This window comes from Pygocentrus nattereri, chromosome 19, assembly GCF_015220715.1.
Source record: "Pygocentrus nattereri isolate fPygNat1 chromosome 19, fPygNat1.pri, whole genome shotgun sequence".
NCBI lineage: Eukaryota > Metazoa > Chordata > Actinopteri > Characiformes > Serrasalmidae > Pygocentrus > Pygocentrus nattereri.
The window spans coordinates 17,122,457-17,148,158 of NC_051229.1; the positions used below are offsets into that span (position 1 = coordinate 17,122,457).

At 40.0% G+C, this 25,702-nt stretch overlaps 1 protein-coding gene across 3 annotated transcripts in view; it reads left to right on the forward strand.

The window, feature by feature from the left end:
• Positions 1-23,460, forward strand: part of LOC108427202 (voltage-dependent calcium channel beta subunit-associated regulatory protein) — a 47,155-nt gene extending 23,695 nt beyond the window's left edge. For all 3 annotated transcript variants that reach the window (XM_017697187.2, XM_037531005.1, XM_017697188.2), the window contains 8 exons: positions 2,373-2,518; positions 5,853-5,914; positions 6,719-6,884; positions 10,042-10,213; positions 16,018-16,170; positions 17,788-18,025; positions 19,718-19,940; positions 20,374-23,460. In XM_017697187.2, coding sequence (XP_017552676.1) covers positions 2,373-2,518; positions 5,853-5,914; positions 6,719-6,884; positions 10,042-10,213; positions 16,018-16,170; positions 17,788-18,025; positions 19,718-19,940; positions 20,374-22,045 — 2,832 coding nt within the window. In that variant the 3' untranslated portion in view covers positions 22,046-23,460. The remainder of the gene's footprint in view (positions 1-2,372; positions 2,519-5,852; positions 5,915-6,718; positions 6,885-10,041; positions 10,214-16,017; positions 16,171-17,787; positions 18,026-19,717; positions 19,941-20,373) is intronic.
• Positions 23,461-25,702: the final 2,242 nt, after the last annotated feature.

Sequence of the window (25,702 nt, forward strand, 5' to 3'; positions counted from 1 at the left end):
TCAAAGGTACAACAGTGGTTTCAAAGTCCAATGGTGTACCTTACATGAGTTTTTTTCCTAGTGGAAAATTAGATGTTTGAACCATTTCATAACCAAATGTTTTAAATCAGAACATTTAAAATAAAAGCCTAGAAAAAAAGGAATAGAAAATATCATTTCAATGGATTCTGGTACAATTATGTTCCCTGACTAAAGGTACTGGGATGTACCCGTGAAGGTACCACCACAGTGACAAGAGGGGTACTGCCCCAGTGACAGTGTTGTCTTTTTTTTAGTGTGTAAATTTACTTGAGTTTTTAAAATTTGGCCATGAAGGAGCAGTGACAAGTTCACCAAATAACATAATTCACTTGAAACTGCATTCATCCAGTTCCAAAAAGCAACAACATTATTAAACGTCACTGCTTAAAGTTTTACTGTGAAAAATATATATTTTAAATTCATGATGATAGTTTTTGGTACTAAAGGTTCTTGAATCAATTGCTGTTTAGTGTATCTAATTGAAATCTTTTTTTTTCTTTTTAATTGAATTAATAACTGGTAAACTAAATAAGTGGTGGTTGGTTAGTGTAGTGGGTAAGACCTCTGCCTTCTACGCTGTAGACTGGGGTTCAATCCCCACCTGCGTAAGCACCCTACACTATACCAATAAGAGTCCTTGGGCAAGACTCCTAACACCGCCTTCGCCTACCTATGTAAAATGATCAAATTGTAAGTCGCTCTGGATAAGAGCGTCAGCCAAATGCCGTAAATGTAAATGTAACTAATGAATTGTGAATTTGATGGACTGTCAGCCAAAAGATTCACACCTCAGGTTTCTTACAGTGACTGACCGTAAGCAGCAGGTCTGACTGTAGGGCAGGGCTGTATATGAGTGTGTGCAGGCTGCATTGTGGTCTTGGGCTCGTGCCTGCTTCCCCTCCAGCCTCAATCTGCACTGATGCTGCCGCTAACACTACTGCTGCTGCCAGGGCCACATGTGTGTTGCCACCTTTACACCACACAGCTGCATGTGCTTCCCCCCCAGCCTCTCTCACCCTCTTAACACCCAGCCCCCCCCCCCCCCCCCCCCCCCCCCAAACACACACACACATAGTCTGAACCTGGAATGTGTTTCCACACACAGCCTGGAATGTGCAGACTGGCACTGCATGATCTTCTGTTCTTCCAGATCAAGGACAACAGAGGAAACATTATATATACATTTTAAAACTTTTAAATACTGATTATATAAATTCGGTTGAATCCAAAATGATGCAACATGCCATTTTTTTTCTCCAGTATGTTTGAGCTATGTAAGATTTTTTGGGTTAAAATTAAATAAAGTAGCATTACTGTGTAAGCAGGAAAAACCCTACTAAAATATGGTGTCCCTGCTCTGCTGTGATTCACCCTGTAAAGCCTGAAATAATCTTTTAAAAGTCAGAGGTTTTGTGTCAGATTTCGTGGGAGTTTTTCAGACCACTTCATACATCTTTATGTATTAACGTTATACTCACACGCTTAAAAAGAAGGTCCAGCTCAATGTTTAATGCTCTAATTCAAAATCAGCATTATAGATATGATGACAATAGTGGATAATTCTCTTACATCAGAAGACATCCTTCTTTTTGACAAAATTCTCTTAGAATTTTCTTTCAATGTGCTGGCAATCATCAGATTCATCCACTTGAGGAAGGGGCCTGAAGCACAACTGATGTTACAAAAACTTCTTGTGCACATTGTGTGTAATTCTACATTTCCACCAGAGAGGTCTCCAAATCTCCAAAATGTACATAGTGAAGCTTTTTATTTTAACATAAATAGAAATTGTACACTGAAAATGTATTTGCAGAAAAGTTCCATATTTAAGTGTGTTCTCTGTAGAAGATGTGTTCACTTATTTCCACTTATAAAACCAACAAAACATGTCATTAGATCATGGTGTTACAACTTTCTGTTTATATTATTATAATTATGCACAAGTTATTCATTTTTATGGATATTTCTGAAGGGAGTAGATAAGCTAATCCACTTGCATGAGGAAGGAGAAAACACAGGAATAGTTGGGAAAAAACAGCAGTTTCCAAAATGGTAGAAATTGGGACTCCTAACAACCACGCAAGACCTAGTGGACAATCAAAACTGTCCCCATTAGATAAACAACACTTAAAGCTTTCATCTTTGAGAGAGAGGAAAATCAAAATTACTGGGTGCCATTTATGAGGTTACAATGTTCTTAGTTTTAATATGTCAGCAACAATATATGGAGACCATTTATTGTCATTTCTTCAAATAGGGCTGTTTTGAACTTCAATTAATAAGTTAACAAAATGTAAAACTCTTTTTTTACGTTAAAACATTGCAGATTGTGTTTTCCTGTGTGTACGCAGGATGTGCCGGTGCCATCGGGAAGGCAAGAGAACTATGTGCTGCTGCTGGTGATGCTGTGTGTGTTTGCTGGAGGAACACTGGTCCTGCTCTCCGTTCTGCTCATTTTTTGCCACCGTTGCTGTCAGAGTGGACGCCGCTACTCCAGGTGACCTCACATGCCCTGCTCACAATATCAACATTACATAATTATTAAAGTGTAATTATATAATAACAAAACATAATTACATAGGTAATTACTGTGTTATCCCAGGTGGTTACTAAGGTGTTGCTCAGCCATTGCTATGGTATCCTAGGTGGATATTAAGTTGTTGCTTAGCTGTTGCTATGTGATTCTAGGTGGTTGCTAAAGTGGTGCTCAGCCAGTGCTGTGTTTTCCCAGGTGGTTGCCAGTATGTATGTATGTAATGTTTCTGACCTCATTTATACCTGGTCACTTCATGAGTATCGGGATTACATCTGGATAAGCCAAGCCAGTAAAAAATGCAAGTGTAAACACACCACGACACATTTAAAACAAATACAAATACAATCAGCCTGTGCACTTCAGGAGATGGTCTGAGACAAATCTGAGCCACATGTTATAGCAGTGTAAACACATACATTTCTCAAAAAAACATTTGACAACCAAAATCACTCCCAGTACAACTGAAACTCCTCCCCATGCAGCACGTCACTGGGCATGTGATGCGTGTCTACGAGAAAGATAATCATGGTGGACGCACATGGTTGGGGACTAGATTAAACTAAATGCTTAATAGCAATATGGACAGACACTACTGTGCAATGTGAGAGACGTCCTTTTTTCTGGCAGTTAACAGGAACATTCCACCATTTATTTCCCATGGGGGGAAAAAAAATCATCAACAAATGCTGTAAGAAAATTATGCAATCAATCCCAAAAGCACAAGTGCACTTTTCCTTTTTATGTATTTCAGCCCAAAATACTCAGAACGTTTGGTGTCATAAACTCTAAGTAGAGAAATTTGGCAGTAAATTTCATAACAAAGTGAGCTATTTTCCCATCTCGCAGAACACAGAAACTGATTATGCGAGCTCTGCAAATAGTGTCTGTAACTTCCCATGCAGCAGAACCTACGCATGTAGGTGTGCTCAAGTAGGCGTGTTAATATGCTAACCTTGTAAAGCTCTTTTGATGTCCAGAAAAGACTGGTCCAGCCCACATGGTGAAAATAAGGCTAACTTTCATACCAAGGGAAAAAAAATCAAAGCCTAGCTAAAAGAAGTCATTAGCTCAATTGAGTCACAGGTTAGTGGCCCTGTGTGCCTTCATTGTTCTACATGCATTCTAAAATCAGTCTGAGTTTTGGCTCTTGTACGGGTAAACCCAACATGACATGGTTTTTATGAGCCAAGGACTGCCTCCCTGACCCAGAGAGCAGAAATGGCAGATATTTTATGCTGAAGGATTATCACACTCATGTCAAAGTCATTATGATCAAGTGTATTACGAGTTCTCTATGAAATAATAGAGATTTAGGATATGTGTGCAGGCAGCATCTTCCATTTCAGTTTGTTTACATCTACCGAAATACTGTGAAATATGAACACTGAATACCTGTTTTGTGATGGTGCCTCACTTTTTGCACTATGCACTTGCTGTGTTGGTGGAATGTTTTTGATGGAAATGCAGATGATTTTTTACGGAACTGAAATCTTGTAAAAGAGCAAGCAAGTCTAAAATTTACAAAAACAGGTCCCAGCCTGTTTACAAACTAAGGCTATTATTCAGTAACTACAAGGACTTCAATCCACTTCAAGGGACGTCAAGGGTACAGAAAGTGTTTAAAACTTTTCGGCCTTTTAAGAAGTTAAATGCTGTTTTTTTAGTGGTGATCGTACAGAATGTTTTATTATAAAGAACTAAGCTGTCCATTTTTTCTCAGCATAGCCATCTTTGTGGAGAGGTGTGAATTGTTTTCACCCCTTATTGCACACTAGCACCTCAACACGCAACACTTGGCACACAAAGAGTTGACAGTGTCCTAGTTAAGCTCAAAACAGAGTTATGGGGACTTGCAGAAAGAGGCTATGGCCCCAAATAGTGAATGAATATAACTAAAAGGCTATTTTTTGGTTGTGAAAGATGCGCCAAAATCAGCTACAAGTATAACACTACACAAACTAAAACAAAAAAAACTAACACAATATAGAGGCATGAATCTGATCATTGGAATCAGTATTGGGCTGATATGAGCACAAAATGCTGGATCGGAAATAGTACATACAATCGCCCTATTCATCAAAGTCTGGTCAGCTCTGTTTGGAAAATGAGTGCACGTAAATTTCAAAGGTAGTTTTGTTATTCATTCTATTCAGCTTTGGTGTATCACCATGATTAAACTCACGTCTGGTAGTAGTGTGTGTGAATTAACAACCTCATAAAAATACTTGTTTTGTGGTTAACTATCCAAAACAATGATCAATATCATTTATAACAACAACTACAATAATAATAATAATAATAATAATAATAATAATAATAATAATAATAATAATTTCTGCACATGGCAATCCAGGACAAAGGTGGATGCACTTATTTTATATGCACACTGATATTAACAAATGCTGCATTCCATCTTCCATTTAAAGACATATTACACTTTTGTTTTATACTACTGACACCACCCAAAAAAGAAACAATATCAAACAACTATTGAAGAATCAACTCATGCACTGCAATAAGACAGTGTTTAAATGTTATTACAGGAAAATAATGACACCACACAATCGCATCATTCTACTATCTTAAAAGAAACAAAAAAAAACAAAGGTTTTATTTATTTAACATTTTATTCACCATTTTAACGCTATAAAGCTTGGTCAGTGGGGGGAGCAGTGCATTCACTGCTCAACCTCAAACTCCGCCTACAAGCACCGTCATTGGATGCTGTCATTTTATTGGCTCCTTTCCTAAACATCTGCATGAATTAGGCCATGCTTCATATATATATGATATGCTAATGAGGTAGTGGAAGGCTGACGCTTGAGCTTACGAACTGAAACTGATTCATTATGTGTGCAAAACGGCTCATTTCCGTGTTGTATGAAAGTTTCATGAAGCAGAAGCAGATTAGTTTGTACGTCATTGAAAGCAGTCTTTTGTTATGTAACTTGATTAAGGGCCACTGCATGATGTGATGTGCGTTTCCTCCTGTGGGGTAGTAGAGTGTTTGAGTAGTTTGAGCCTAATCATCTAAAGTGAAGTTCTTCAGTTAAAAGTAACTCCTTTTAAAGCTTAGCAGTTTTTTTAAAGGAAGAAGATATTGGACCGTTATCAGCCGATGCTCAAGGTTTCAGTATCGTACCATCTCTACTTCAGCAGCACATTTAGCATTCTGTTATTAAACCAGTCTTGCTGTGGCTGTAGTGCATGTTTCTCCACTTCCTTTGAGTCTTTGAATCATAAATGGATTCCAGTTCCCAGAGGTTCATTTGAACTGTTGGGTGTATTTGCACAGGGCCAGCGATGACCTGGAGAAAACCAACACCACATATGTGGAAGAGAGCCAACCTACACAAGGTAACATCTAGACTCAAAAGCTTTAGTAATAGTTGTCCCTTACCCCAAATGTACTCCTTGATTATCAGCCAAGACACATTTTGTGTCTCAAGTTTGCTCCTTTAGTTTTATACCAGAGCTGGGAAGCTAATGTAGCTAACAAGTAATGGAAGAACATACCTCACCAATTAGCCTAATGCTAGCTGCATGCCTAAACACATGTACTCTTGCCGCAAACCATGTTGAAGTGTGAAGTAAATCTTAAACAGACTTGCTTATGTGGTTTCTGAACCTGCATGGCAAATTGTTATCCAACTGTTATACAAATGGACAGAAATATTTTGCAGAGTTACAGCTGTAGGAGCTGCTTAAAAGGCCAAAGTCCATATTTTAGTCAATTATTATAAACCACATCTAGTCATAAAAAGTGTTAGAAACCACATAAGAAAAGTCCATTTGAGATTGCTTAGCTTCATGGCTGCAGCGCAAAACTAAAGGAGTTCATTGTAAACACCAGAAATATCTTGGCTGATCAACTACATTTGGGTGAAGTGGAATATTGAGCAAATTTGATCACTTTAAGCTGGCTCTTGAGTACATCATCCTCAGTGCTAGTCAAGAATCTTTTAAGCTTTTCATATACGGATGAGTATGATTAGCTATATGACTGTTATATATCATAGCGAAACAACTGTTTTTAGAGCACTATTCTTCTACTTCATGCGTACAACACAGGAAGGTGTGTAGCCCACAAAACCCTTGTGTCCACTGGTGAAGGGTGCTTTGATCCACTTTCCTGAAGGCTCATTCCTGTTGTTCTGACAGATATCACCATCAGGATGGAGAGCACAGACACACTGTCCACCTCCAGCTGCCATGGCGATGCTGATACGGAGCGCTTCCAGTCCTCAGCGTACACAGGCCGGCGCGTCTCCTTCAATGAGACAGCCATCTATGAACAGAGCAAGAAGAACCAGGAGAAAGGACGAAGGTGAGAGAATGTGATGAACGGGGTTGACTGGTTGTGGCTGCCTGAGCTCTGTCAAAGCAATTGTTTGGCCAAATTCATTTTTCTTTAACTCCAGTGTAGCCGATCAGCTAAGACATGTTTGTTTTCCAGGGCTGATACATGGCACTGCCAAGGAACATTTACAACATCAGAACAATGTACAAAAGCCAGTGTGCCAAAATATGTGTGGATTTGGGGGTGAATGTTATTGAAATTTCAATATTGTTTTTTCACTACATCAAACTTTTTTATTTACAAAGAGAGGGAAATTTGGTTTTCCATTTAAAGACCTTAAAGGCTGCTTTTTGGGATGTCAGTCTTGACATTACCTTGCTTTCATTTGGACTAAATCACAGTCTTAAGTCAATCTCAGCTAGTCATAGTATTGCCACCCTTTACCTGTATGGACTCACTGGCCCTGTTAGTGTCTGACGTTTTTTAGTTTTGCACCTTTGCACATGGCTAATGTAGCTAGTAAAGAACAAGTAACAAACGCTTATAAAGCACTATCTAAACTGCATGCCTGAATCATCACGTGCTTGCCTCAAACTGTGCTAAGTAATTTCAAATAGGCTGGTCTATGTGGTTTCTGATGTTGTAGGACAGGGGTGTCAGTCAACTATTAAAAGGGCAATATTAATAAATCTCGATGAATATGCAGAGAACACCTATGTTTTTATTGAATTTTTAAGTAACATTTTGCTATGACCTGAACTGCCCACTGTTTATTCAAAATATGGCACAATGTCTATGGCAAAATATAAGCACTTGTACTACATGTGCAAATATTACATGAATACTTGAAATATTTTCTGAAAAACCTTGAACTACTGACCTTACATCTTTTCTTTGCTGCAAGTTGAAAAACTGGTGTACTAGGATTGTGGTGTAACCAAAGTCCATGTATCATTTATAACATCTCTGTAATCACTGTCCTATAGACTATTACGGGGTTAGGAGGGTGGGAGTGCACATTACACTGCAGTGCTTCCTGGGGATTGTGCAGCCCATTGTGAAATGAGCTAATACAAATTTTAAATAATTCCGTGGGCTGGATAGGATTACGCTGTGCTCCTGATCTGATCTACAGGCCTTGTGTTTGACATATGTTCTGTATGACATACTGTTATCTATAAAATTGGACAAATACTTTGCAGAACTTAAAATGACAGAAGCAGTAGTCGTCTCAAAGCATGAACTTTGGCTGTACTTTTGTCCGTTTTTTGTCATACAGTGTCAGCCTGCAGTTTGCACAGTACTAATCAGTGGCCATGATTGTATGAATGAGATTTTTGGCCTCTTTTTGAAAGCTGAGCAAAAGTCAAAGACCCAAAAAGTGCCCCAAAGGCAGTGTACTGTAATCACTCTAAAAATAGGATTTATTGTCAGAAACCTCATTGCTGACCTGTGCCATTTTCCTCCTATTTGGAAATTCCAGTGAAAAACGCTTGTTGGAAAGGTCATGATGGATGAGACCAGTGATTTTAAAGGCTCTGATTTGGTTTGAAAAGAAAAAGAGAAAGTAAAAGCACAGGGCCACTAGCTTACTGCTACTCCAAGAACTAGACTATTGCCAGTACTTGCCAGTGTTGCATGTCACATAAACATTGTGGATTCCAGACTATATTAAATATATGTGTTAAAGCTTGGCTGATCGTTTTCCAATACACTAAAATGGAGATGGGCCATGGTGTGAATAAGAAACTGGCAAGGATTCTCCACACCAAAGCCATCATCACCATGTGTGAATAAGACATGACTCATTACTCATGTTTACTTCTTTTAAAGGGGTGCTTCTGGTTATCTGTTACTGTTTATAGGGTAATTATGCTTGCCCAGCTTTCTCCAGATATATCAAAGGAGACTAACATCTAATATCTGCTGTGTATACAGTTGCTTCCCTGTACTTAGAAAAAAGAACATGCACTTCATAATCTGGAAATTGCAGAAAATCAGTCAAGCAGTAATTTAATTTCTGCTTTGCAACCAGCCAATAAACTCACGGAAGAAGACCTGACATAACCATAATGTAAAACTCAAACTTCATACTGCAGCTTTTTAAAAAAACATCATCACTTGACCTAAAAAATATGTACATACATCATCTAGAAGATGAAGAATATTTAAATCCTTTATTATATTGAGAATATAGTTGGTTTCAGCGCCGCTCCAAATGTGCTGCCATTTCACAGCAACACTGCTTGCTTATTTTCGGTAGTCTGTTCCACACATGCACAGGCTGAGAAATCTGAAAGAAATCAGAGTAAGAGTTTATGTGCACTGACAACTGTTTACTGGGCTAAAATGCAGCTCTCTTTATAGGATTTCTTAATTGGGTTTCTAGATCAGAGACTGGTGCTCACGTGACCATTTGAATAATTGGATAACAGAAATCTGATCATGATTGGATTATTGAGTGCATGTGAACACACTCACTGACTTCATTGACATTCTTAATTTAATCCAATGGGCAGATACAGAAGCATATTAGTTTTATAGTACTTACTGCATAATTCATAGTTATTGGATAATAAGCCTTAACCTTAGTAACTGAATATTAAACCTAGGAGTCGCTTGTTACTGAGCAAGCAAATCAACTTTTTACAAAAGTTATTTATTGTGTTTAAATGCTTGTTATTATTGTAGCAGTATAACACAACTGTTTGTTGTCTAGAAACTGCAGTTTTGCTGTCCATTTTATCTCAGCATTACTGTCTTTGTGGAGAGGTGTGAGTTTTCACAGCATGGGTTCTCACCCCTCCCCTTTATCCCTTATTGCTCACTAGCAGCCCAATACAACCACACAAAAAGGGGCCAACAGTGTTCAGTCAATCTGGGTTATGGTGAGAAACATTATATTTGATTATATTAACTTAATATATCCCAACGGTACAATGGCAAATAAGGGACCTGCAACGATTAAATAGTTTTTGATGTTTGAATTGGCATCTTAACACTAAAACCCAAATTTAGAACAAGAGCTGAACTGAGTTCACGTAAAGTTCAGATGGCCTCTGTTTAAACTAACAAAACTGGACAAGAATGAATAGTGGAACTATGATGCAAGTAGACAGTCGTCTCTCACTGTCAAATCAGATGTCATCCGCTGGATCAGTCATTCACTCTGTTTCTCTCTCAGGTACACTCTTACGGAGGGCGACTTCCACCACCTGAAGAAGGCTCGTCTGACCCACCTGCACATCGCCCCTCCAGCTATGAACATCCTGACCATTATGGAGTGTGACTCACCTGAGAACAGCATCACCCTGCGAGAACAGACGCAGCACAAACCATCTCTGTCTATATTTCAGGTAAACCAGTACAATCTTTTTCAAAGCCATGTTAGAGGTAAAAGTAAGGCTGGCTAATATACCACTCCTAAAATAGCATGGCAGTAGTGTGGTGGACCTTCTGGTAGCCTTGAACTGTTGAAATGCACAGTGATCAGTAGCTATTTTAAAATATTTCATCATGTCTTCTTTTTTAAAATTTTACATAATTTTTAAAAAGCAGCTGTCATTGTGTGAACATTGTATGATAAATGGACCAATAGAAATGATCCAAAAGTTTTTTTCCTTCTCTTGTAAAGTTACTATTTTGGATATACAAGTTATTGAAAAGACAATTAGGGTTGCCCAATATTGCATTTGTTCATGATTATCATGATGCTGGCCTTAGCTATAGTGATAACACAGCCAGCTAAAATATGCAGTGTGTTTTGGTATATTGCATAGCATATCATAATCACAATATAATAAAGCCACAAGAGGCTGTGTGTTACTGCGATTTTATCACTGGAAGTGTATTATTAGACATGATGCAAAGCATCAGTGGCTAACATACAGTATGATAAAATGCACAATTTTTCAGAAAATATTTCAAGTTAATTGACAAACAAGTATTCCGACTAGAAATGTAGTTCCTTTAGAGTAAAGTATCGTGGCCAAGCAACCATGGACCGCTGAATGAAGCGAACTTCTCTGTCGCTCCTCTCTGAATTTTGCGTTCATTTCAAGAATTTTTTTTACTTTTTGTCATATAGCAATGAACATATGATAACACAGCACTGTTTAATGCCAAAACATTCACATTATGTACATTTTGGTCAACAAATTACCACCACAAGTCTTATTTAGCACTGATCCAGCCATCCTCTTCTCATGCTGAGGCTGAATCTCAAACGGCTGCTCCCTACTTAGTGCACTATGTAAAGATTTAAATACTGAAACCTGGACTCCAACGGTGCAAAATATCTTCAAGAAATAGTTATTTGGGACTGAGACACATCCAAACTCAATAAATGATGCACTATTCGGCTGAAACACGAACATTTGAAGCATGTAATTCATTCAAGTGACATTGTTTAGACTTTTATACTGCAGTTTTACAGTTTCATACCATGAGTGCTTCAACTCAAGCCTGTGATGTTAATGATGGAGCAGTTTAGGCTGTTGGCTGTCTTTTAGCGTGTTAGCCAGCCGACCAGCCTAGTTTAAGTTAAGATCATAAGTTGCCAGCCCCTCGTTTGAACAAATAATGAAAAAGATTCCATTAAAAGCACAAGGTAATATTTAATTGATTTGTTGTGAGGTGGTCATAGGTGTGCAAATATCATGGATTTTACAATGCCTTCGAACGTGGCTCAGCCAATCAGATGTTAACAACAGAACTGTCCATTTTACAGCACAGTATAATCATGACAATTAAATTTATGCAGCCCTATTTTATGTTTGGCAAAGATAGATTACTACATTGTACTGGGTCAGCAGTTACCAGTCTGAGACCTCACAACTGACTAGAGCAGACTGATTTGGCTCAAGACTTTGATTCTGTTACAGATGTTTTATGTTTGTTTTATACTGTGGAATTAGGCCTACTAATTAAACTAGCTCTTGGACTATCCATGTGATTCTAATTAGCCATCAGCACAGTCTGTAACGTTCACTGAATATTGAGAATGAATTTTGCTGGACTTTTTACTTAAAGGCACACTTTGGCCAACATGAGAAATGTAGCCATCATCTACATCTGTTGTAAACATGCTAACTTGTGTCTTGCTGTAGTGCTGCAATCTCTAGAATGGAGATTTATGGTTTAAAGGCTAGGAAACCCCCGTTCTGATGATGCACCTTGAAAGTGGGAGGAACTTTTGAAAAACTATGAATGCAGAAGGAAGGCAGCTAATGTTATGCCAGAAAGCCAGTTCTGTTGCAGCTATGTAACTGCAGTATCTAGATAGACAGGTAGCTACATTGCTGACTGAGGCTTTTAGCAGTAGTTTTTGAATCACAACATGGAGAGAATGGGTTTTAGGAATGAAGTAACAAGCTAAAAGCTACAGTTAGTCACTAGTCACTACCTGGCTATCCAGATACACTATATTTCCAAAAGTATTCGCTTGTCTGTCTTCACACGCATATGAACTTGAGTGACATCCCATTCTTAATCCATAGGATTTAATATGAAGTCGGCCCACCTATTGCAGCTATGACAACTTCAACTCTTCTGGGAAGGCTTTCCACAAGGTTTAGGAGAGTGTTTTTTGGGAATTTTTGACCATTCCTCCAGAAGCGCATTTGTGAGGTCAGACACTGATGTTGGATGAGAAGGCCTGGCTCGCAGTCTCCGCTTTAGTTCATCCCAAAGGTGTTCAATCAAGTTGAGATCAGGACTCTGCGCAGGCCAGTCAAGTTCTCCCACACCAGACTCACTCATCCATGTTTATATGGACCTTGCTTTGTGCACTAGTGTGCAGTCATGTTGGAACAGGAAGGGGCCATCCCCAAACTGTTCCAACAAAGCTGGGAGCATGAAATTGTCCACAATCTCTTGGTCTGCTGAAGCATTAAGAGTTAATTTCACTGGAACTAAGGGGTCGAGCCCAACTCCTGAAAGACAACCCCACACAATAATCCCCCCTCCACCAAACTTTACACTTGGCACAATGTAGTCAGACAAGTACCGTTCTCCTGGCAACCCCCAAACCCAGACTCTTCCATCGAATTGCCAGACGGAGAAGCGCGCTTCGTCACTCCAGAGAACTCGTCTGCTCTAGAGTCCAATGGCGGCACTTTACACCACTGCATTAGACATTTTGCCTTGGGCTTGGTGATGTAAGGCTTGGATGCAGCTGCTCAGCCATGGAAATCCATTCCATGAAGCTTTATACACATTGTTTTTGAGCTAATCTTGAGCTTATTGTGAGATCTGCCCATTATAGTCACTTCTTCCTGCGTAGGCTCAGGAAGTTTGGTCTGCCTCCTCAGATCCATACCAATTTCTACAGATGCACCATAGAGAGCATCCTCATGGGCTGCATTACTGTCTGGTACAGCAACTGCACTGCCTGTGACCGCAAGGCCCTTAAAGGAGAGGTGAGGATGGCAGAAGCCATCATAGGCAACAAACTACCAGCCTTATAGGACATCTACCAGTCCCACTGCCTCAGGAAGATCAAAAAGATCCGGTCAGACAGCAGCCACCCAGCACTCTGCCTGTTCAACATCCTGCCATTAGGCAGGAGATTTTGCAGCATCCAGGCTAGAACAACCCGGTTAATGAACAGTTTTTACCCACAGGCTGTCAGGCTTCTGAACAAGCTGTGAAGCTGTGGCTCCTTCCCAAACTACCATTTCACTCAGTCACTCTGTCAGTCTTATTATTATAATCATATCTCTGCTATGGACAATAACACCTTAACACTAAGTCACTTTAATGAACAACATGTATATATATTTCTCTATATTTTGTGTATATTTAATAAATTTCAAGTTGTTTTTTATATTTTACTTTTACTTATTTACTTTCTGTAGAGTGATTATCTGAGCCTCACCACAAGCATTTCAATGCTAAATGTCCTGACATGTGCAAATGACAAATAAACTTGAAATCTTACTTCACTTTGGCTTCTTTTCTCTGGAGAGTTAAAACTTTGTCTGTGGTGCCGAATACAGATAGAATAAATGCTTTGTTTACGATGTTGTACAATGACCGAGGTAAGAGTTACACTTGTTAAGTCGACTGTATTTATTAACCTATAGCTCAGTGGCTAGACTAGCAGTCAGGACTGTTTGACACCACTGTGACTCCCACAGACTGCATAATGTGCTTGCGTAATGCATGCTGGGTACTGTAGTGAGCTGAAGGAAAACGTGAAAACAGTGTGAAAGTGTGAATTCTGTGAAAGTGATGTGGTTGAGTGGTATAACACTGCAGTAAAGAATACCGCACCACACAGTAAATTACACTAAACTAATATTTCATATTTTAAGGTGGAATTTCCCTTTAAAATTGAACTTCTCAGTAAAACAGCTGTTTGCATGATGATAATACGTATTATAAATTCTCCTCTTTTAGTAAGAAATAGAGGCTCATTAACACACAATCATATTTTTATATTTTTAATTCAGTTTTACTTATAGTCTTACTTATAGTCAAGCTTGGGCACCCCAGTCAATTTACATGCTATGCTACATAGCAGACAAATGCAATATTTAAGTGTGCTCTCTGTAGAGGGTGTGTTTTAAAATGTCATTTAATCAGGGGAGTTTAAACTTTTGCATATGACTGGAATTTTGTGGGATCGCTGAAAAGCTATGCGTTGTTTCTTACTGTTTGGTTCAGACCGTTTTTATTATTTGTTTTTTTCTTTTTAAATAATATGACAGTGACACCCCACAACCCAGGAGGATAAGCAGTTTAGATGATGAATGAATAAATGACAATGAAAACCCTATGGAGAGGAATTTGTGCCAAATTGTAATCACCACGGTGGAAAAATGTGAAATACAGTGCACATATGTCCTAACTTTTCCATAATCAGACGCAGGATATGCCAAAATGAAAAACACCTCTATTACATTGTTTTCGTGTCGTGTTCTCGTGATTGAAGTTCACTTCAAAGTGTAAGGAAGGCACGGCTGTATTGCTTTCCACCATGCAGTACTTTAAACAGATTTTCCTGATTAAAATGCAAGTATCACTGTGAAAATAGTGAAATACAATGCACACAACATTACTTTTCCACAGGTAACATGCAGAATACATTCCAAAATGAAAAGCAAAACCTCTATAACAGCGGTCTTTAATTAAAATCCAATAAGGTCCATTTAGAGAAAATATCCTCAAGCAAAGGTCCGGAACATCATAATATCTACCTTGCATTATGATTCAGTGCCATATACTGTTTACTGAAGCAGTAGTTATATCAACATCTTATACAGTCAACAACTGAATGTCAAATCAAATAAAGTACAATTCAGTCATATTTCAACAACATTTATGGTCAGTTTTCTCTTTTTAGAGCACGACATGTGAAATAACTTCCCTCTGGCTCACTTTTTTCTCTGACTGCTGTTTCTTACGTTGGCCCTCCCCTGTGTGAGCCTCACTCACTGGAGTCTCAGTGCTCATCATAATGCACAGATCTGATTGGCTGAGTAGCGGCTCGTGTGATTTTTACAATGAATGTGATTGTTTCATGAGTCTCCGACTGCTAAAACAGTACCACAAAGACTAGGAAAGTTACACAGATGAAAATAGGATCACCCAGTCAAAATTAAATAATTCTCCATAGTTATTGGTTAAAGGTCCAGGTCCACATAAGACAGTGTCTGGGTCCGCCTACTGGTGACCTCTGCTCTATAACATTGTTTTCACATTGCTTTACCTCTTTTTGTGCTTTAAATATATCAGCCTCATTGAAATGCAATGCCACAATGAAAAGAAAAAGGTCTATTACATTGATTTAACATTGTTTTAAGTGCTGAACAGTGGAAAGAAATATAGTTTTGCCTTTATTACACTTTAAAGTAGATTGTATTCAATTCTGACACTAATTCATTTTTAAAATACAAATCTTCATGTGTTTTTCAGTAAAGATGTCAAGCGATGTGAAAACACTCAAAGTTTTGTTTTTCATTTTGGCGTATTCTGCATGTCACAATGGAAAAGTAATGTCAATGCAGTTCATGTTTTTCCACCATAGTGATTGCTTTTCAATTTGGCACAAATTCCTCTCCATATAGCGCCAATGCTACTACAGAAGTCTGTTATCAATTTATAACAGTCAGGCATGTGATCAGTCATACTCTCTCTCTCATTCATGTGTGTGTAGCCTGGTGAGAGTGGCCTGCCTGATTCACCAGTGTCCTGGAGCAGCCAGAGCCCCAGCTGTGCTCTCCCCGGAGACACATTCAACTCTATACTGGACAGCAGCTTCACTCCCAGCGGTGCTGAGCACAGCTCCGAACCGCCTCGATCCAGAACTGTGAGTTACACACACACACACACACATGCACGCACACATACAGCTGTAGAAGAGAATATCTGAACATTGCTGGTCAGTGTCCGTATGAAAGCTAAATATGATGATACATGCTGGATCTTATCAAAACGCCTTTAAACCTTTAACGCTAAGGTACAAAAGTGTCTATTTCCGTTTATCTACTTTTCACTACTGGTGCACATCAGTGGGGGGCAGAGGGGGACATGCATAAAGGGAACAGTAAATATGGATTGTTTTCTGCAAAATTTCTGTTTGTATGCTGAGCTTGACATATTGGAAAAAATAAAATATAAAATGTGCCGTAATCTATAAAAATCAATAAAACGTCATTTGAACCAGGGTGTGACTGCATATGGCAACATGCAAGAATTTCAGTGACACAATGAAAAGAAAAAAAAGCTGCCATTGTAATAGGCAATAAAGTAGAATCTCTGAATCATCACTGAATATATATCAGAAAAGCATATGACCCTATTAATCCTGTTAATTTTGATTGTTTTAATGTTAACATATACAGCAGGTGGCTTTGCTCACCAGTTTTATATTGACGTTGTCATTGAAAAATCAATTATAAAACCTTATCAGTCTAAAACTCTGATCTCAGAAGCTGTCACGGTGCATTCAACGAAAGGCAACATCGTGCTACTTTTATACAGTGATAGAAAACATAATAACATGTGAAAAGCTCCAGTTATACACAGTTATCCACTTTACTGTGACCAGCGTAGATAAGCACAGTAACTGCTTTTGGGGCTGGTTTTAAAGAGGTAACACAGACCAAAGGAAAGCCTGATTGTATCGCTGCCAACGTGTCAGGTAAGATAGGGGAGAGCACCATGATATCCTGCAGTAGTAGAACACCCTGTTCCACAGTTGTGGGTACAGCTCTGAATCATCAGCTCTGCTATGCTTGAATATACTGACGTGTTCACATAGTGGCGCTGAATATCTGCGCAAATAAAGGGTAGTCAGGAACCTCTTAAGAACAAACTCAGAACACACATAAAGTACACTACCCACAGGCCATCACTGCCTCAGGGCCCATGTCACCACTCCTTGTCAACCTGTCAATACAATAAAGCAGTAGCATGGATTTTTGACTGTCATTTCCATCTGTTTGCCTGTCTTTCCAGTCCAGTCTGAGAGAGACTCCAGGCGATATGAGATAAAGAATTTTTAGAACATACAACAAGCAAGATATTGTACTCTTAGTTCCAGCTGTAACCTTGCATATGAGTTGTCTCATGTGTGGACGGGAAGCCAAAACACAGAGAAAAAATGATGTTTTCCAAAATATCCAGATACATGTGGATGGGGCATCAGTTTCATGGCAAAATGTTTATATTTCCCAAATATGGGAGTCATCAGCACAGACTTTTTGTTGGTTTTTAAACATTGCCAACAAACATTAGCTAGCTAGCTACGTTACAATCAAAATACCTTTCGATTCCAAAAAAGAATTAATGGTCTGTATCACTGGTGTCCACAGTCTGGTTAGAGGGCTAAATGTGGCCTGTGGACAGATTTTAATTGGTTCCAAGCCAGTACCTCCATGCAGTTTCTCATATTGCGCTCTTTCTCTCTCGCTCTTTCCCCCAGATGGAGGTGATAGGAGCTGGTATGAGGATAGAAGGTGACCCTGGCTCCTCGCCAGCAATAGGAGTAGGCGGAGTAGCTGGAGGAGGAGGTGGAGGCCCACTCTCAGGACAGGGCACCATGCTTCACTTCCTGTCCCGGCTCAGACGCCATGCCAGCCTGGAGGGAGCCAGCCCCTACTTCACCATCAAAAAATGGAAGTTCGACAGCAGCCACAGAGCAGCCAGTCTGGACATGAGAGGTAAAGACAAAATTCTTCAAAAAGAAAGCGTTTTTTCTTATTTTTAATGGAGATCAAACCATTCTTTAAAAAGTGCAAGAACTTTTATAAGAATAATACCAATAATAAGTTTATTTATAGAGCACTTTTTAACCAGTGGCAGCTCAAAGTGCTCTACAGAGAGGTTATGAAGTTTGATTTTCTTCTGTTATAGTTACTGTAACAGCAATCTGAGGACAACAGTTCAATAAATGAAATTGAAGAGCATTAAATTAAAATCATATGAAGAAATTCCATTAAATTAAAAAGAAAATGTAAAGTAAGTGGTAGAAATGTAATTAAAAAGATGTTTTTAAATGTTTCTTAAAATGGGGTGGTGAGTTTGACTGCCTTATAAAAGGTGGAATTAAGTTCTATAGTATAGAGTTTAATAACACAAAGAGGCCTCTCAGATCTAAGAGAGTATTTGCAGATCTAAGATCTTGTGTTGGAAACAGATATTCAATGGGATACTCAGGAGCTTTGAAGCCAGAGTTTTAAGAACTAGTAAAAGAACTTTAAAATCTATCCTACAATGTATCCTAACACACAGGTAGTCAGTAAAGTTGTTTCAAAACTCTATTTTTTGCTTTTTGTTTCATGATCTGTGCTGCTGGATTTTGTTCAAATTGTAGAGGATACGTTAATTTCTTAGGAAGTCAAGCAAGATCACTGCAGTAATCAACTCATTACAGCACATGCATGGAGAAGTTTCTCTGCATCATTCTATAGAGATAGAAAAGGCTGAGTTTTAGCACAAATTCTAAAATGATAAAAATTTACTTTTAGTGATTGCATTTAAATGCCAGACAAAAAGATGTCATACTTCAGGTTTGGTATATGAAGCAACAGAGCGTAGTTTCTCACAAAGCAGCTATTGGTATTCATGTCTGTAGTACTATTGCAATGCACAGTTACTGTTGTCCCTGATGTAACAGGCACCAAATAAGCCCTTTTGGGGTAAAATACAGGCTTTTTAAAAATGAATGGCAATGTTTAAACATGTAAACAGTACTTCAGGTTCAGCTTTGAAACAGTTTATTTGTGACACACTGTAAATATATTTACCTTAAGAGCCATTTTTTATCTATTTTGGAAAATGCTGTGCAGGAAAGCCTGCCTTAAGCACTGTGTAGGGCTCAATGAACAGGCCTTTGGGGACCAATCAATACTGGATCAATAAGAGCGTTGGTAGAGTATCTCTGCTGATAACAGTGAGTGAAGGCTGACTGTGAGCTGGGAATGACTCAGAAGGGGCTGCAGACAGAGAGGGGAGGATGGAGAGATCCTGCCTCCTAAATTAATGATGTAATAATTGCATTATCCTTCACCTGACGTGAAAGGTCAGCGAGTGTGGCATGTTCATTTCCTCCTAATGAGCCCTAGATCCCATTACATCCTGTTATTACTGCAGCACGGGAGCACTGGACAACCCGCAGCCCGGACGCAGTGACCTCTCTGCGTTTTTTAAATCCCTTGTATACATACTCCTGTTTCTTTGTTTCAGTTCGTCTATCTTTCCCTCTAAAGCCCATTTCACTTTATTGACAACAGTGTCAATAAAGTGAGTAACAAGCAATCAATGTAAATAAACATTGTGTCTGTACACATAAAACTGATTATAGTCATCTTTCTACTTCTTCCTTTCTTCTGCTCTGTTGGGCTATCTTGTAGGTTCTCCACGGAGGCGGACGTTTCAGAGGCAGAGAGCAGCGAGCGAAACTCTGGATCAGGGAGAGGAGGACTCCCAGCAACCTGGAGCAAGTGGGGGCAGTGACTTCCTATTGTGTGCTTTTCCTTCTCAGTCACAGTCTGACCCCCCTAGGCGACTGTCTGCTGGCTCCTTGGAGCCGTCCACTGCAGGCTGTCTGCCTCCACCACCAGTCGCATTTAGCAGGTACAGCCCTACTCCATATCATTTATCCACTTTTCCTCAATTGTTTTTTGAGTTCACCCAAGGACAAATACCATACAGCCTTAATCACATCACCAAATTCCCACCATATGTTGAAGACTGAATGCTTTTTCTGTCCTTGTGTGAACTCAGCAATTAAATTGGTTTGTTTCCAGCTAGTTATTTTGGGTGTAATTCCATTCATCCTCCACTGATCAAGCGAAAAGTTACTCACAACAATAATATACCGAAAGGTCTGAGCAGAATGCATTCCTGAAATCAATCGATAGTTATGGCATCCCCTTTCATTGTCCAGTTTAAAAGGCCACTGGTGCTGGGACTGACTAATGCCTTAATATAGATGCCTCATCATAGATTACTGTGTACTGAAACTCCCACTGTAGCAATCATTTACTCTAACTTTGATCTCCTGTAGGTTAGAGGTTAAAGCTGTTTTGGAGATGAGTCAAGGTGCCAAGGAAAGTAGGACTCAAACCGCCAACAAATTCACAGAATCCATTGGGCTTCGTGGGGAAGAAGAGGTGGAGGATGGGGATGGAGAGATCATATTAGGAGCAACAGGAGGAGAAGGCACTAGTACTGAAGGACAAGCTGAGTTTGGCTTGGGGAGCAGGCAGGAGAGCCTGGAGCAGCCAAACCTGTACCGGGATATCTGGAGCCTACGTGCATCTCTAGAACAATATGCCTCTTCTGATTTGAGCAGCAATGACAAAGACTCCACACGCAGTGATGCCGACAGTATCTGTTCACTAGGGGGAGCTGGGGCTTCCAGAACTGGTGTGCCCAGTTACCAATCTCAGGATATCGATGACGAGATTGATGGAGATAGCGAGCTGCCATATGATGACATTGGGAAGGAAGTGGGTGAAAGGAGGAATGGCAGGGACAGTGTAGACTCCGAGAGAGGCAGCGACAGTGAGGCAGGGAGCCGGAAGCTTCTGCAGATGGACAGTGGCTATGCCTCCATCGAGGCTCCATGCAAAGCTCCCGAAGAGCTGCGACTGTTCGGAAGTACATCTGGCAAGACAGCGTCAGAGCGGCGGCGCTTCTTCACTAACGCTGGCCGGAAGGGAACTGTGTGTGAGAGCTTTGAGACTCGGCTGTTCAAAGAGGAGCTGGAAGATGAGGCTTCAGAAAGCAGCATTAGTATAGAGTCAGAGGGTCTCAGTACTGAATCCCAGAGCAGACCAAGTGTTTCACCCAGAGACACACCTGAACAGTCGCAAACCAAGCCCAGGCCACGTTTCCGTCGCCGAGACTACAGCATTGACGAGAAGACGGAGGCTCTGTTTAATGAATTCCTACGTCATGATCCTCAGTTTGACCAGCAGGGATCACCTTCGCTCCGGCATCGGCATCGCTCAAGGATCCACTTGCGCAAGCAGTGGCAGCGTGCCAAGCAGTACAGCGACCCAGGAGGAGCACGTTATTCTCCATCCCTGGAGAGACAGCGTAGCTATGCCCTGCGGAGAGGCGATAGTGCCAACTACCCACTGGACACACGGTACCACAGCACTCTGCCACGTATCGCGAGTGCTGCAGATGAGGAGGCTAGTGAAGGAGGGACTAGTGAGGGAGTGGCCAGCGAAGGTACTGGCAGTACCACCGAATCACCCAAGGCCCATGGCAGTGGCCCAGCACCTGAAGACAATGCCAACAACAGCAGTAACAACAGTAGTCCTATAATAAAGTCATCAACAGAGGGTCGTCCAACTCTGTTCTTTTCCAGCCCCTCGCAGGACAGCTCTGTGGAAGATTCTGGGATACTAGAGGACCGCGGAAGTGCTAGGCATCATGCAGAGACACACAGATGGTCGCAGATGGCAGTCACAGACACCAGTTCATCAAAGACGGGCAATGGGCAACAACATACACATACAGACACAGTCACCCGCATTCAGAAAAACGTACTTCATATGGACCAGGACCCTATGGACAAAGGCTATGTGCACAGTGTAGTGGACAGCCCATCAGATAAACTGGTGAGCAACCTGGATGAGCGGCTGTACACCAGCCTAAGGAGGACTCAGGCCAGTCAGGAGTGCATGGTGGCTGTGACCCGCACCTCCCCAGACCTCCAGGACTAGCAGCATGAACAACATAGGCACTCTAACTGACCAGGGACAGGAGTAGATTGTCTCATCAGCAGGACATCTCAGAGTATGGGAGAGATGAATCACACAAGCTTGTATGCTTGACGTGTGAAGCCAAGCTTATTTGACTCTACCATAATCTCAGCCGTCCTCAGATAAATAATGCATGTGTGTTGAATCAATGGCCGCTCTGGTCCCTTATGCAGGGGTCATTGTGCGTGCAGCAACCTCAAACTGGGGAAAGGTCAGAAAATGTTATAAAAAGTAGTATCTACAGACAACCACATTGGAAAGGTGAGAAAATAATTTTTTCTTGAAGAGGTCAATGGTATCACTTCTTGCAAATTGCACTGTGAAACAAGGTAAATTAGGGTGCTTTGGGAAACATACAACTACAGGGCGATTCAACGAGTAATCCTGCAGTGAGAAATAATCACAGAAATCATGGTAAGGATGGTAAGGAATCAGGGCAGAACTTGGTTCCCTCTCAAAATAAGAAGTGGGGTATAAGTGATACTTCTCCCAAAAGAAGTGGTCTCTTACTAAATTAATTATGATTGAATGAGTCTCCAGATCCACTCTATGCTATTTTGGGGACTCTGCGCCAATTTGGTCTTAACACTCCCGTCCCATCAGTGAGTTACACTCTTTTCTCATCCATGTCTAAGATTTAAGCAATTCACCCATGACATAATTCCCCATTTGACACTTAGCTCAATGTTTTATGAGTCTAATTTTTTGCACCAATAGACCACTGCTAAAGCCCCTTGTCAACCATCGCTTTTGCTCTGTTGATGTTAACACAGCATGTCACGCTTGTGAAGAGCTGCCTCATCTAAATGTCAATAGCGTACATTGAAAATGAGGAGGACGGAAAAGAAAACTGCACTTTTGATCAAGGGAGTCAACTTTAATGCTCCCTTTGATTAATTCTCATCTCATTTTTCAAGTGTCCTTGTTTGTATGATATCGAGTTGACTCCGACATCAATCTTGGGAGGAGGTGGTGAAAGAAATGTTTCAAGTGTCTGAACAAGAAGTCAGATAGTCACTTTCCTTTTTGTACTTTAATGTTATTTATTGATTTTTTTCATTTAAATAATTACTGTATTTATCAATGTCATTTCATTTGTCAGAGCTTAAGTTTTTTTTCTATCAAATGTTCTTTAAAGAGAGTAAACAGGGCAGAGGAGAGAGTAAGCACTTATGGGTTGTGCATATCACTGAGTACTGAACACACTGGCAAAAGGCTTAGTGTGCCTGAGGGATCTATCGGTGTGATATTGTTTATCCAAATCATGTTTGAGAAAAGCCAGGTATGTCAAGTCAAATGATTACGATTATCGGATAATTCATGGAAAAGCCTTAAAAGTAAATCAAAATAAAGGGTTTTTGGAGTGGTGTCAGAAATTAGGTGTTCAATTCCGCATCATGAATCCACAATCTGTTCCTGGATTTTGTAATTATTGGTAGGTAAGACACTCGTTGGCCAATCAGTTGTACTAACAGCTAAATTAGCTAACAGTGATTACAAATTCCAGAGCTGGATTCAACATCCAGAATCTACTTATTTTGGCTCCATTCCAGCATTCCGAACCCAAATACAGGCAGAGAAATCCATACCGTCACAGCATCATGTTTTAAGTCCGAACCCAACCCAAGTGTGAAAACATTTTGCGCAAACACGATCTGACTAGAGCCACAGGTTTTGAGTCAGGAACTGACCCGAGTAAGGCAAAATTCTGTTTGAAAATGTCTCAAACAGGTCCATTATCACCTGAAGCGCCCAATAAAACCTGAGAGGACAGCATCACTTGCCGTGAAGAGACAACAGTAGCTTTGTTAGTTCACAAATAAATATCAAATAAAAATACAAAATTCTATAGGAAAAAAATCATATGTCCAAAATTAAGTTTAACTCCCACTTTACCAATTTTTCCTTATTGCACTGTTCTCACAATGTGACGTGAACACATAGTGATATGTTAGCCATCACCTGTTTAATCCTAAAGCTGTATTTCGTTACACAGAAATCAACTTCTTTACATAAAAACGCTTTTGGGTTTTTGAAAGAATGAAAGTACGAAGTGAAGAATAAGAAAGGAGGAGTGGGAGATGGGCTACAAGAACCTGAATGTGAAACTTGAACCTGACCAAAGAATGACAAATATTTGGACAACAATGCACGGTGAATGAATATGAAGCTCCACTCTGGCAGAGGTGTCAAACTAGGTTCCTTCCAGGCAACAGCTCTGCAGAGATTAGCCTTTTGCCACTTTTAACACTCTGAATTCACAAAGGCCGGGCTAATTAGCTGGAATGCTGAAGTCAGCAGTGCTGTGGCCCAGAAGGAACCCAGTTCGATACCCCTGGAATATGGCATCACTCCAAAGAACCTTTTTTGGCACCTTTATTTTTAAGGTTCACAGAAAAATTGGAATGCTGTGTAGACCTCAGTCAGTATTGACTTATTACTGAACTGAACATATCTCAGCACTGAAAACCCATGATGGAATGGTCTGAATTTGGCATCTTACTTTGCACTGCCATTCTTAATAAAGTCTGACCAATAATTCTGCCATTCACAATGGTTGCCCAGGTGCCCAATCCTTCATCCTTTGCCCAGCATTCCGGTTTTTATCCAGGGCTATTGTTATTGCTGTTACTTAATCTTAACTGCTTAACAATTTCCACTGTGATGATTCAGTTGTTTTTCTGGAGTAAACATTTCTTTCTGACCAGTATGGCAATAGCACTGTTGTGGGTGGACAGCTCATATGCTGTGAGCCAACCATATTACTAGTCTGTTTAATAAAAGATGGCCCATGGCCGATCTTATATACAGCATAATTATATATACTTTTCCCTACCAGAAGAATCATGGCCATTCTGTTATAGTCTACTGTTATTATATATGATACTATATAATTATAATATGCCTATTATATAAAATATACCGCATCCTACAAGAAGGCCCGTGGCTGTTCTATTATACAGTAGGCTCAGCATGTAAAGTGCATCTTAAATACGTTCATCCACTGAGAACGAGTCCCAACAGACTTAAAACCATCAGAGATTGATAATCATCTAATTTTTCGTTTTTCTTTCTCATGGGAGTTCACTATTCTCATATTACTTATTGATTAGAGGCAGACTTAACCAGCAGAGTGATGAGACACAACCGAGAAGCATGCTTTGCTTCGTGAGGTTTCGTGGAGGCCGTGAGAGCAACCTCAGACACTCCTGTTAAGTCGTTCTGATAGAATTCTGGTGCTGAGAAGTTTCACATGCAAGATTATGTCCTTCACATCACACTGAGCTTTCTAGCCCACACAGCCATTTTGTACCCTTTGCGCCCTTGCCACTGGTACAGTCCTAAAATTTAGTATAGAACCTTTAGATCATGTGGAGGTTCTTCGCAGTTCTAAGGTTCTTCACTCTTGCTCTAATTCAGCAAGTAGTTTTTTTTAAAGGACCATCTTTTGGAATATTCTTTAGGAAACACAAAGCTAGTTGTTTTATATCATATTGTGCAAAAGTCTGGGACCACCCTTCATGTCTTTAATTTCGAGCCATTTGGTACGATGAGGTTATTCATGAAGCGAATCATTTTTCTGAAGATATTTCTAAGGAGATTAGATATAAGATAATC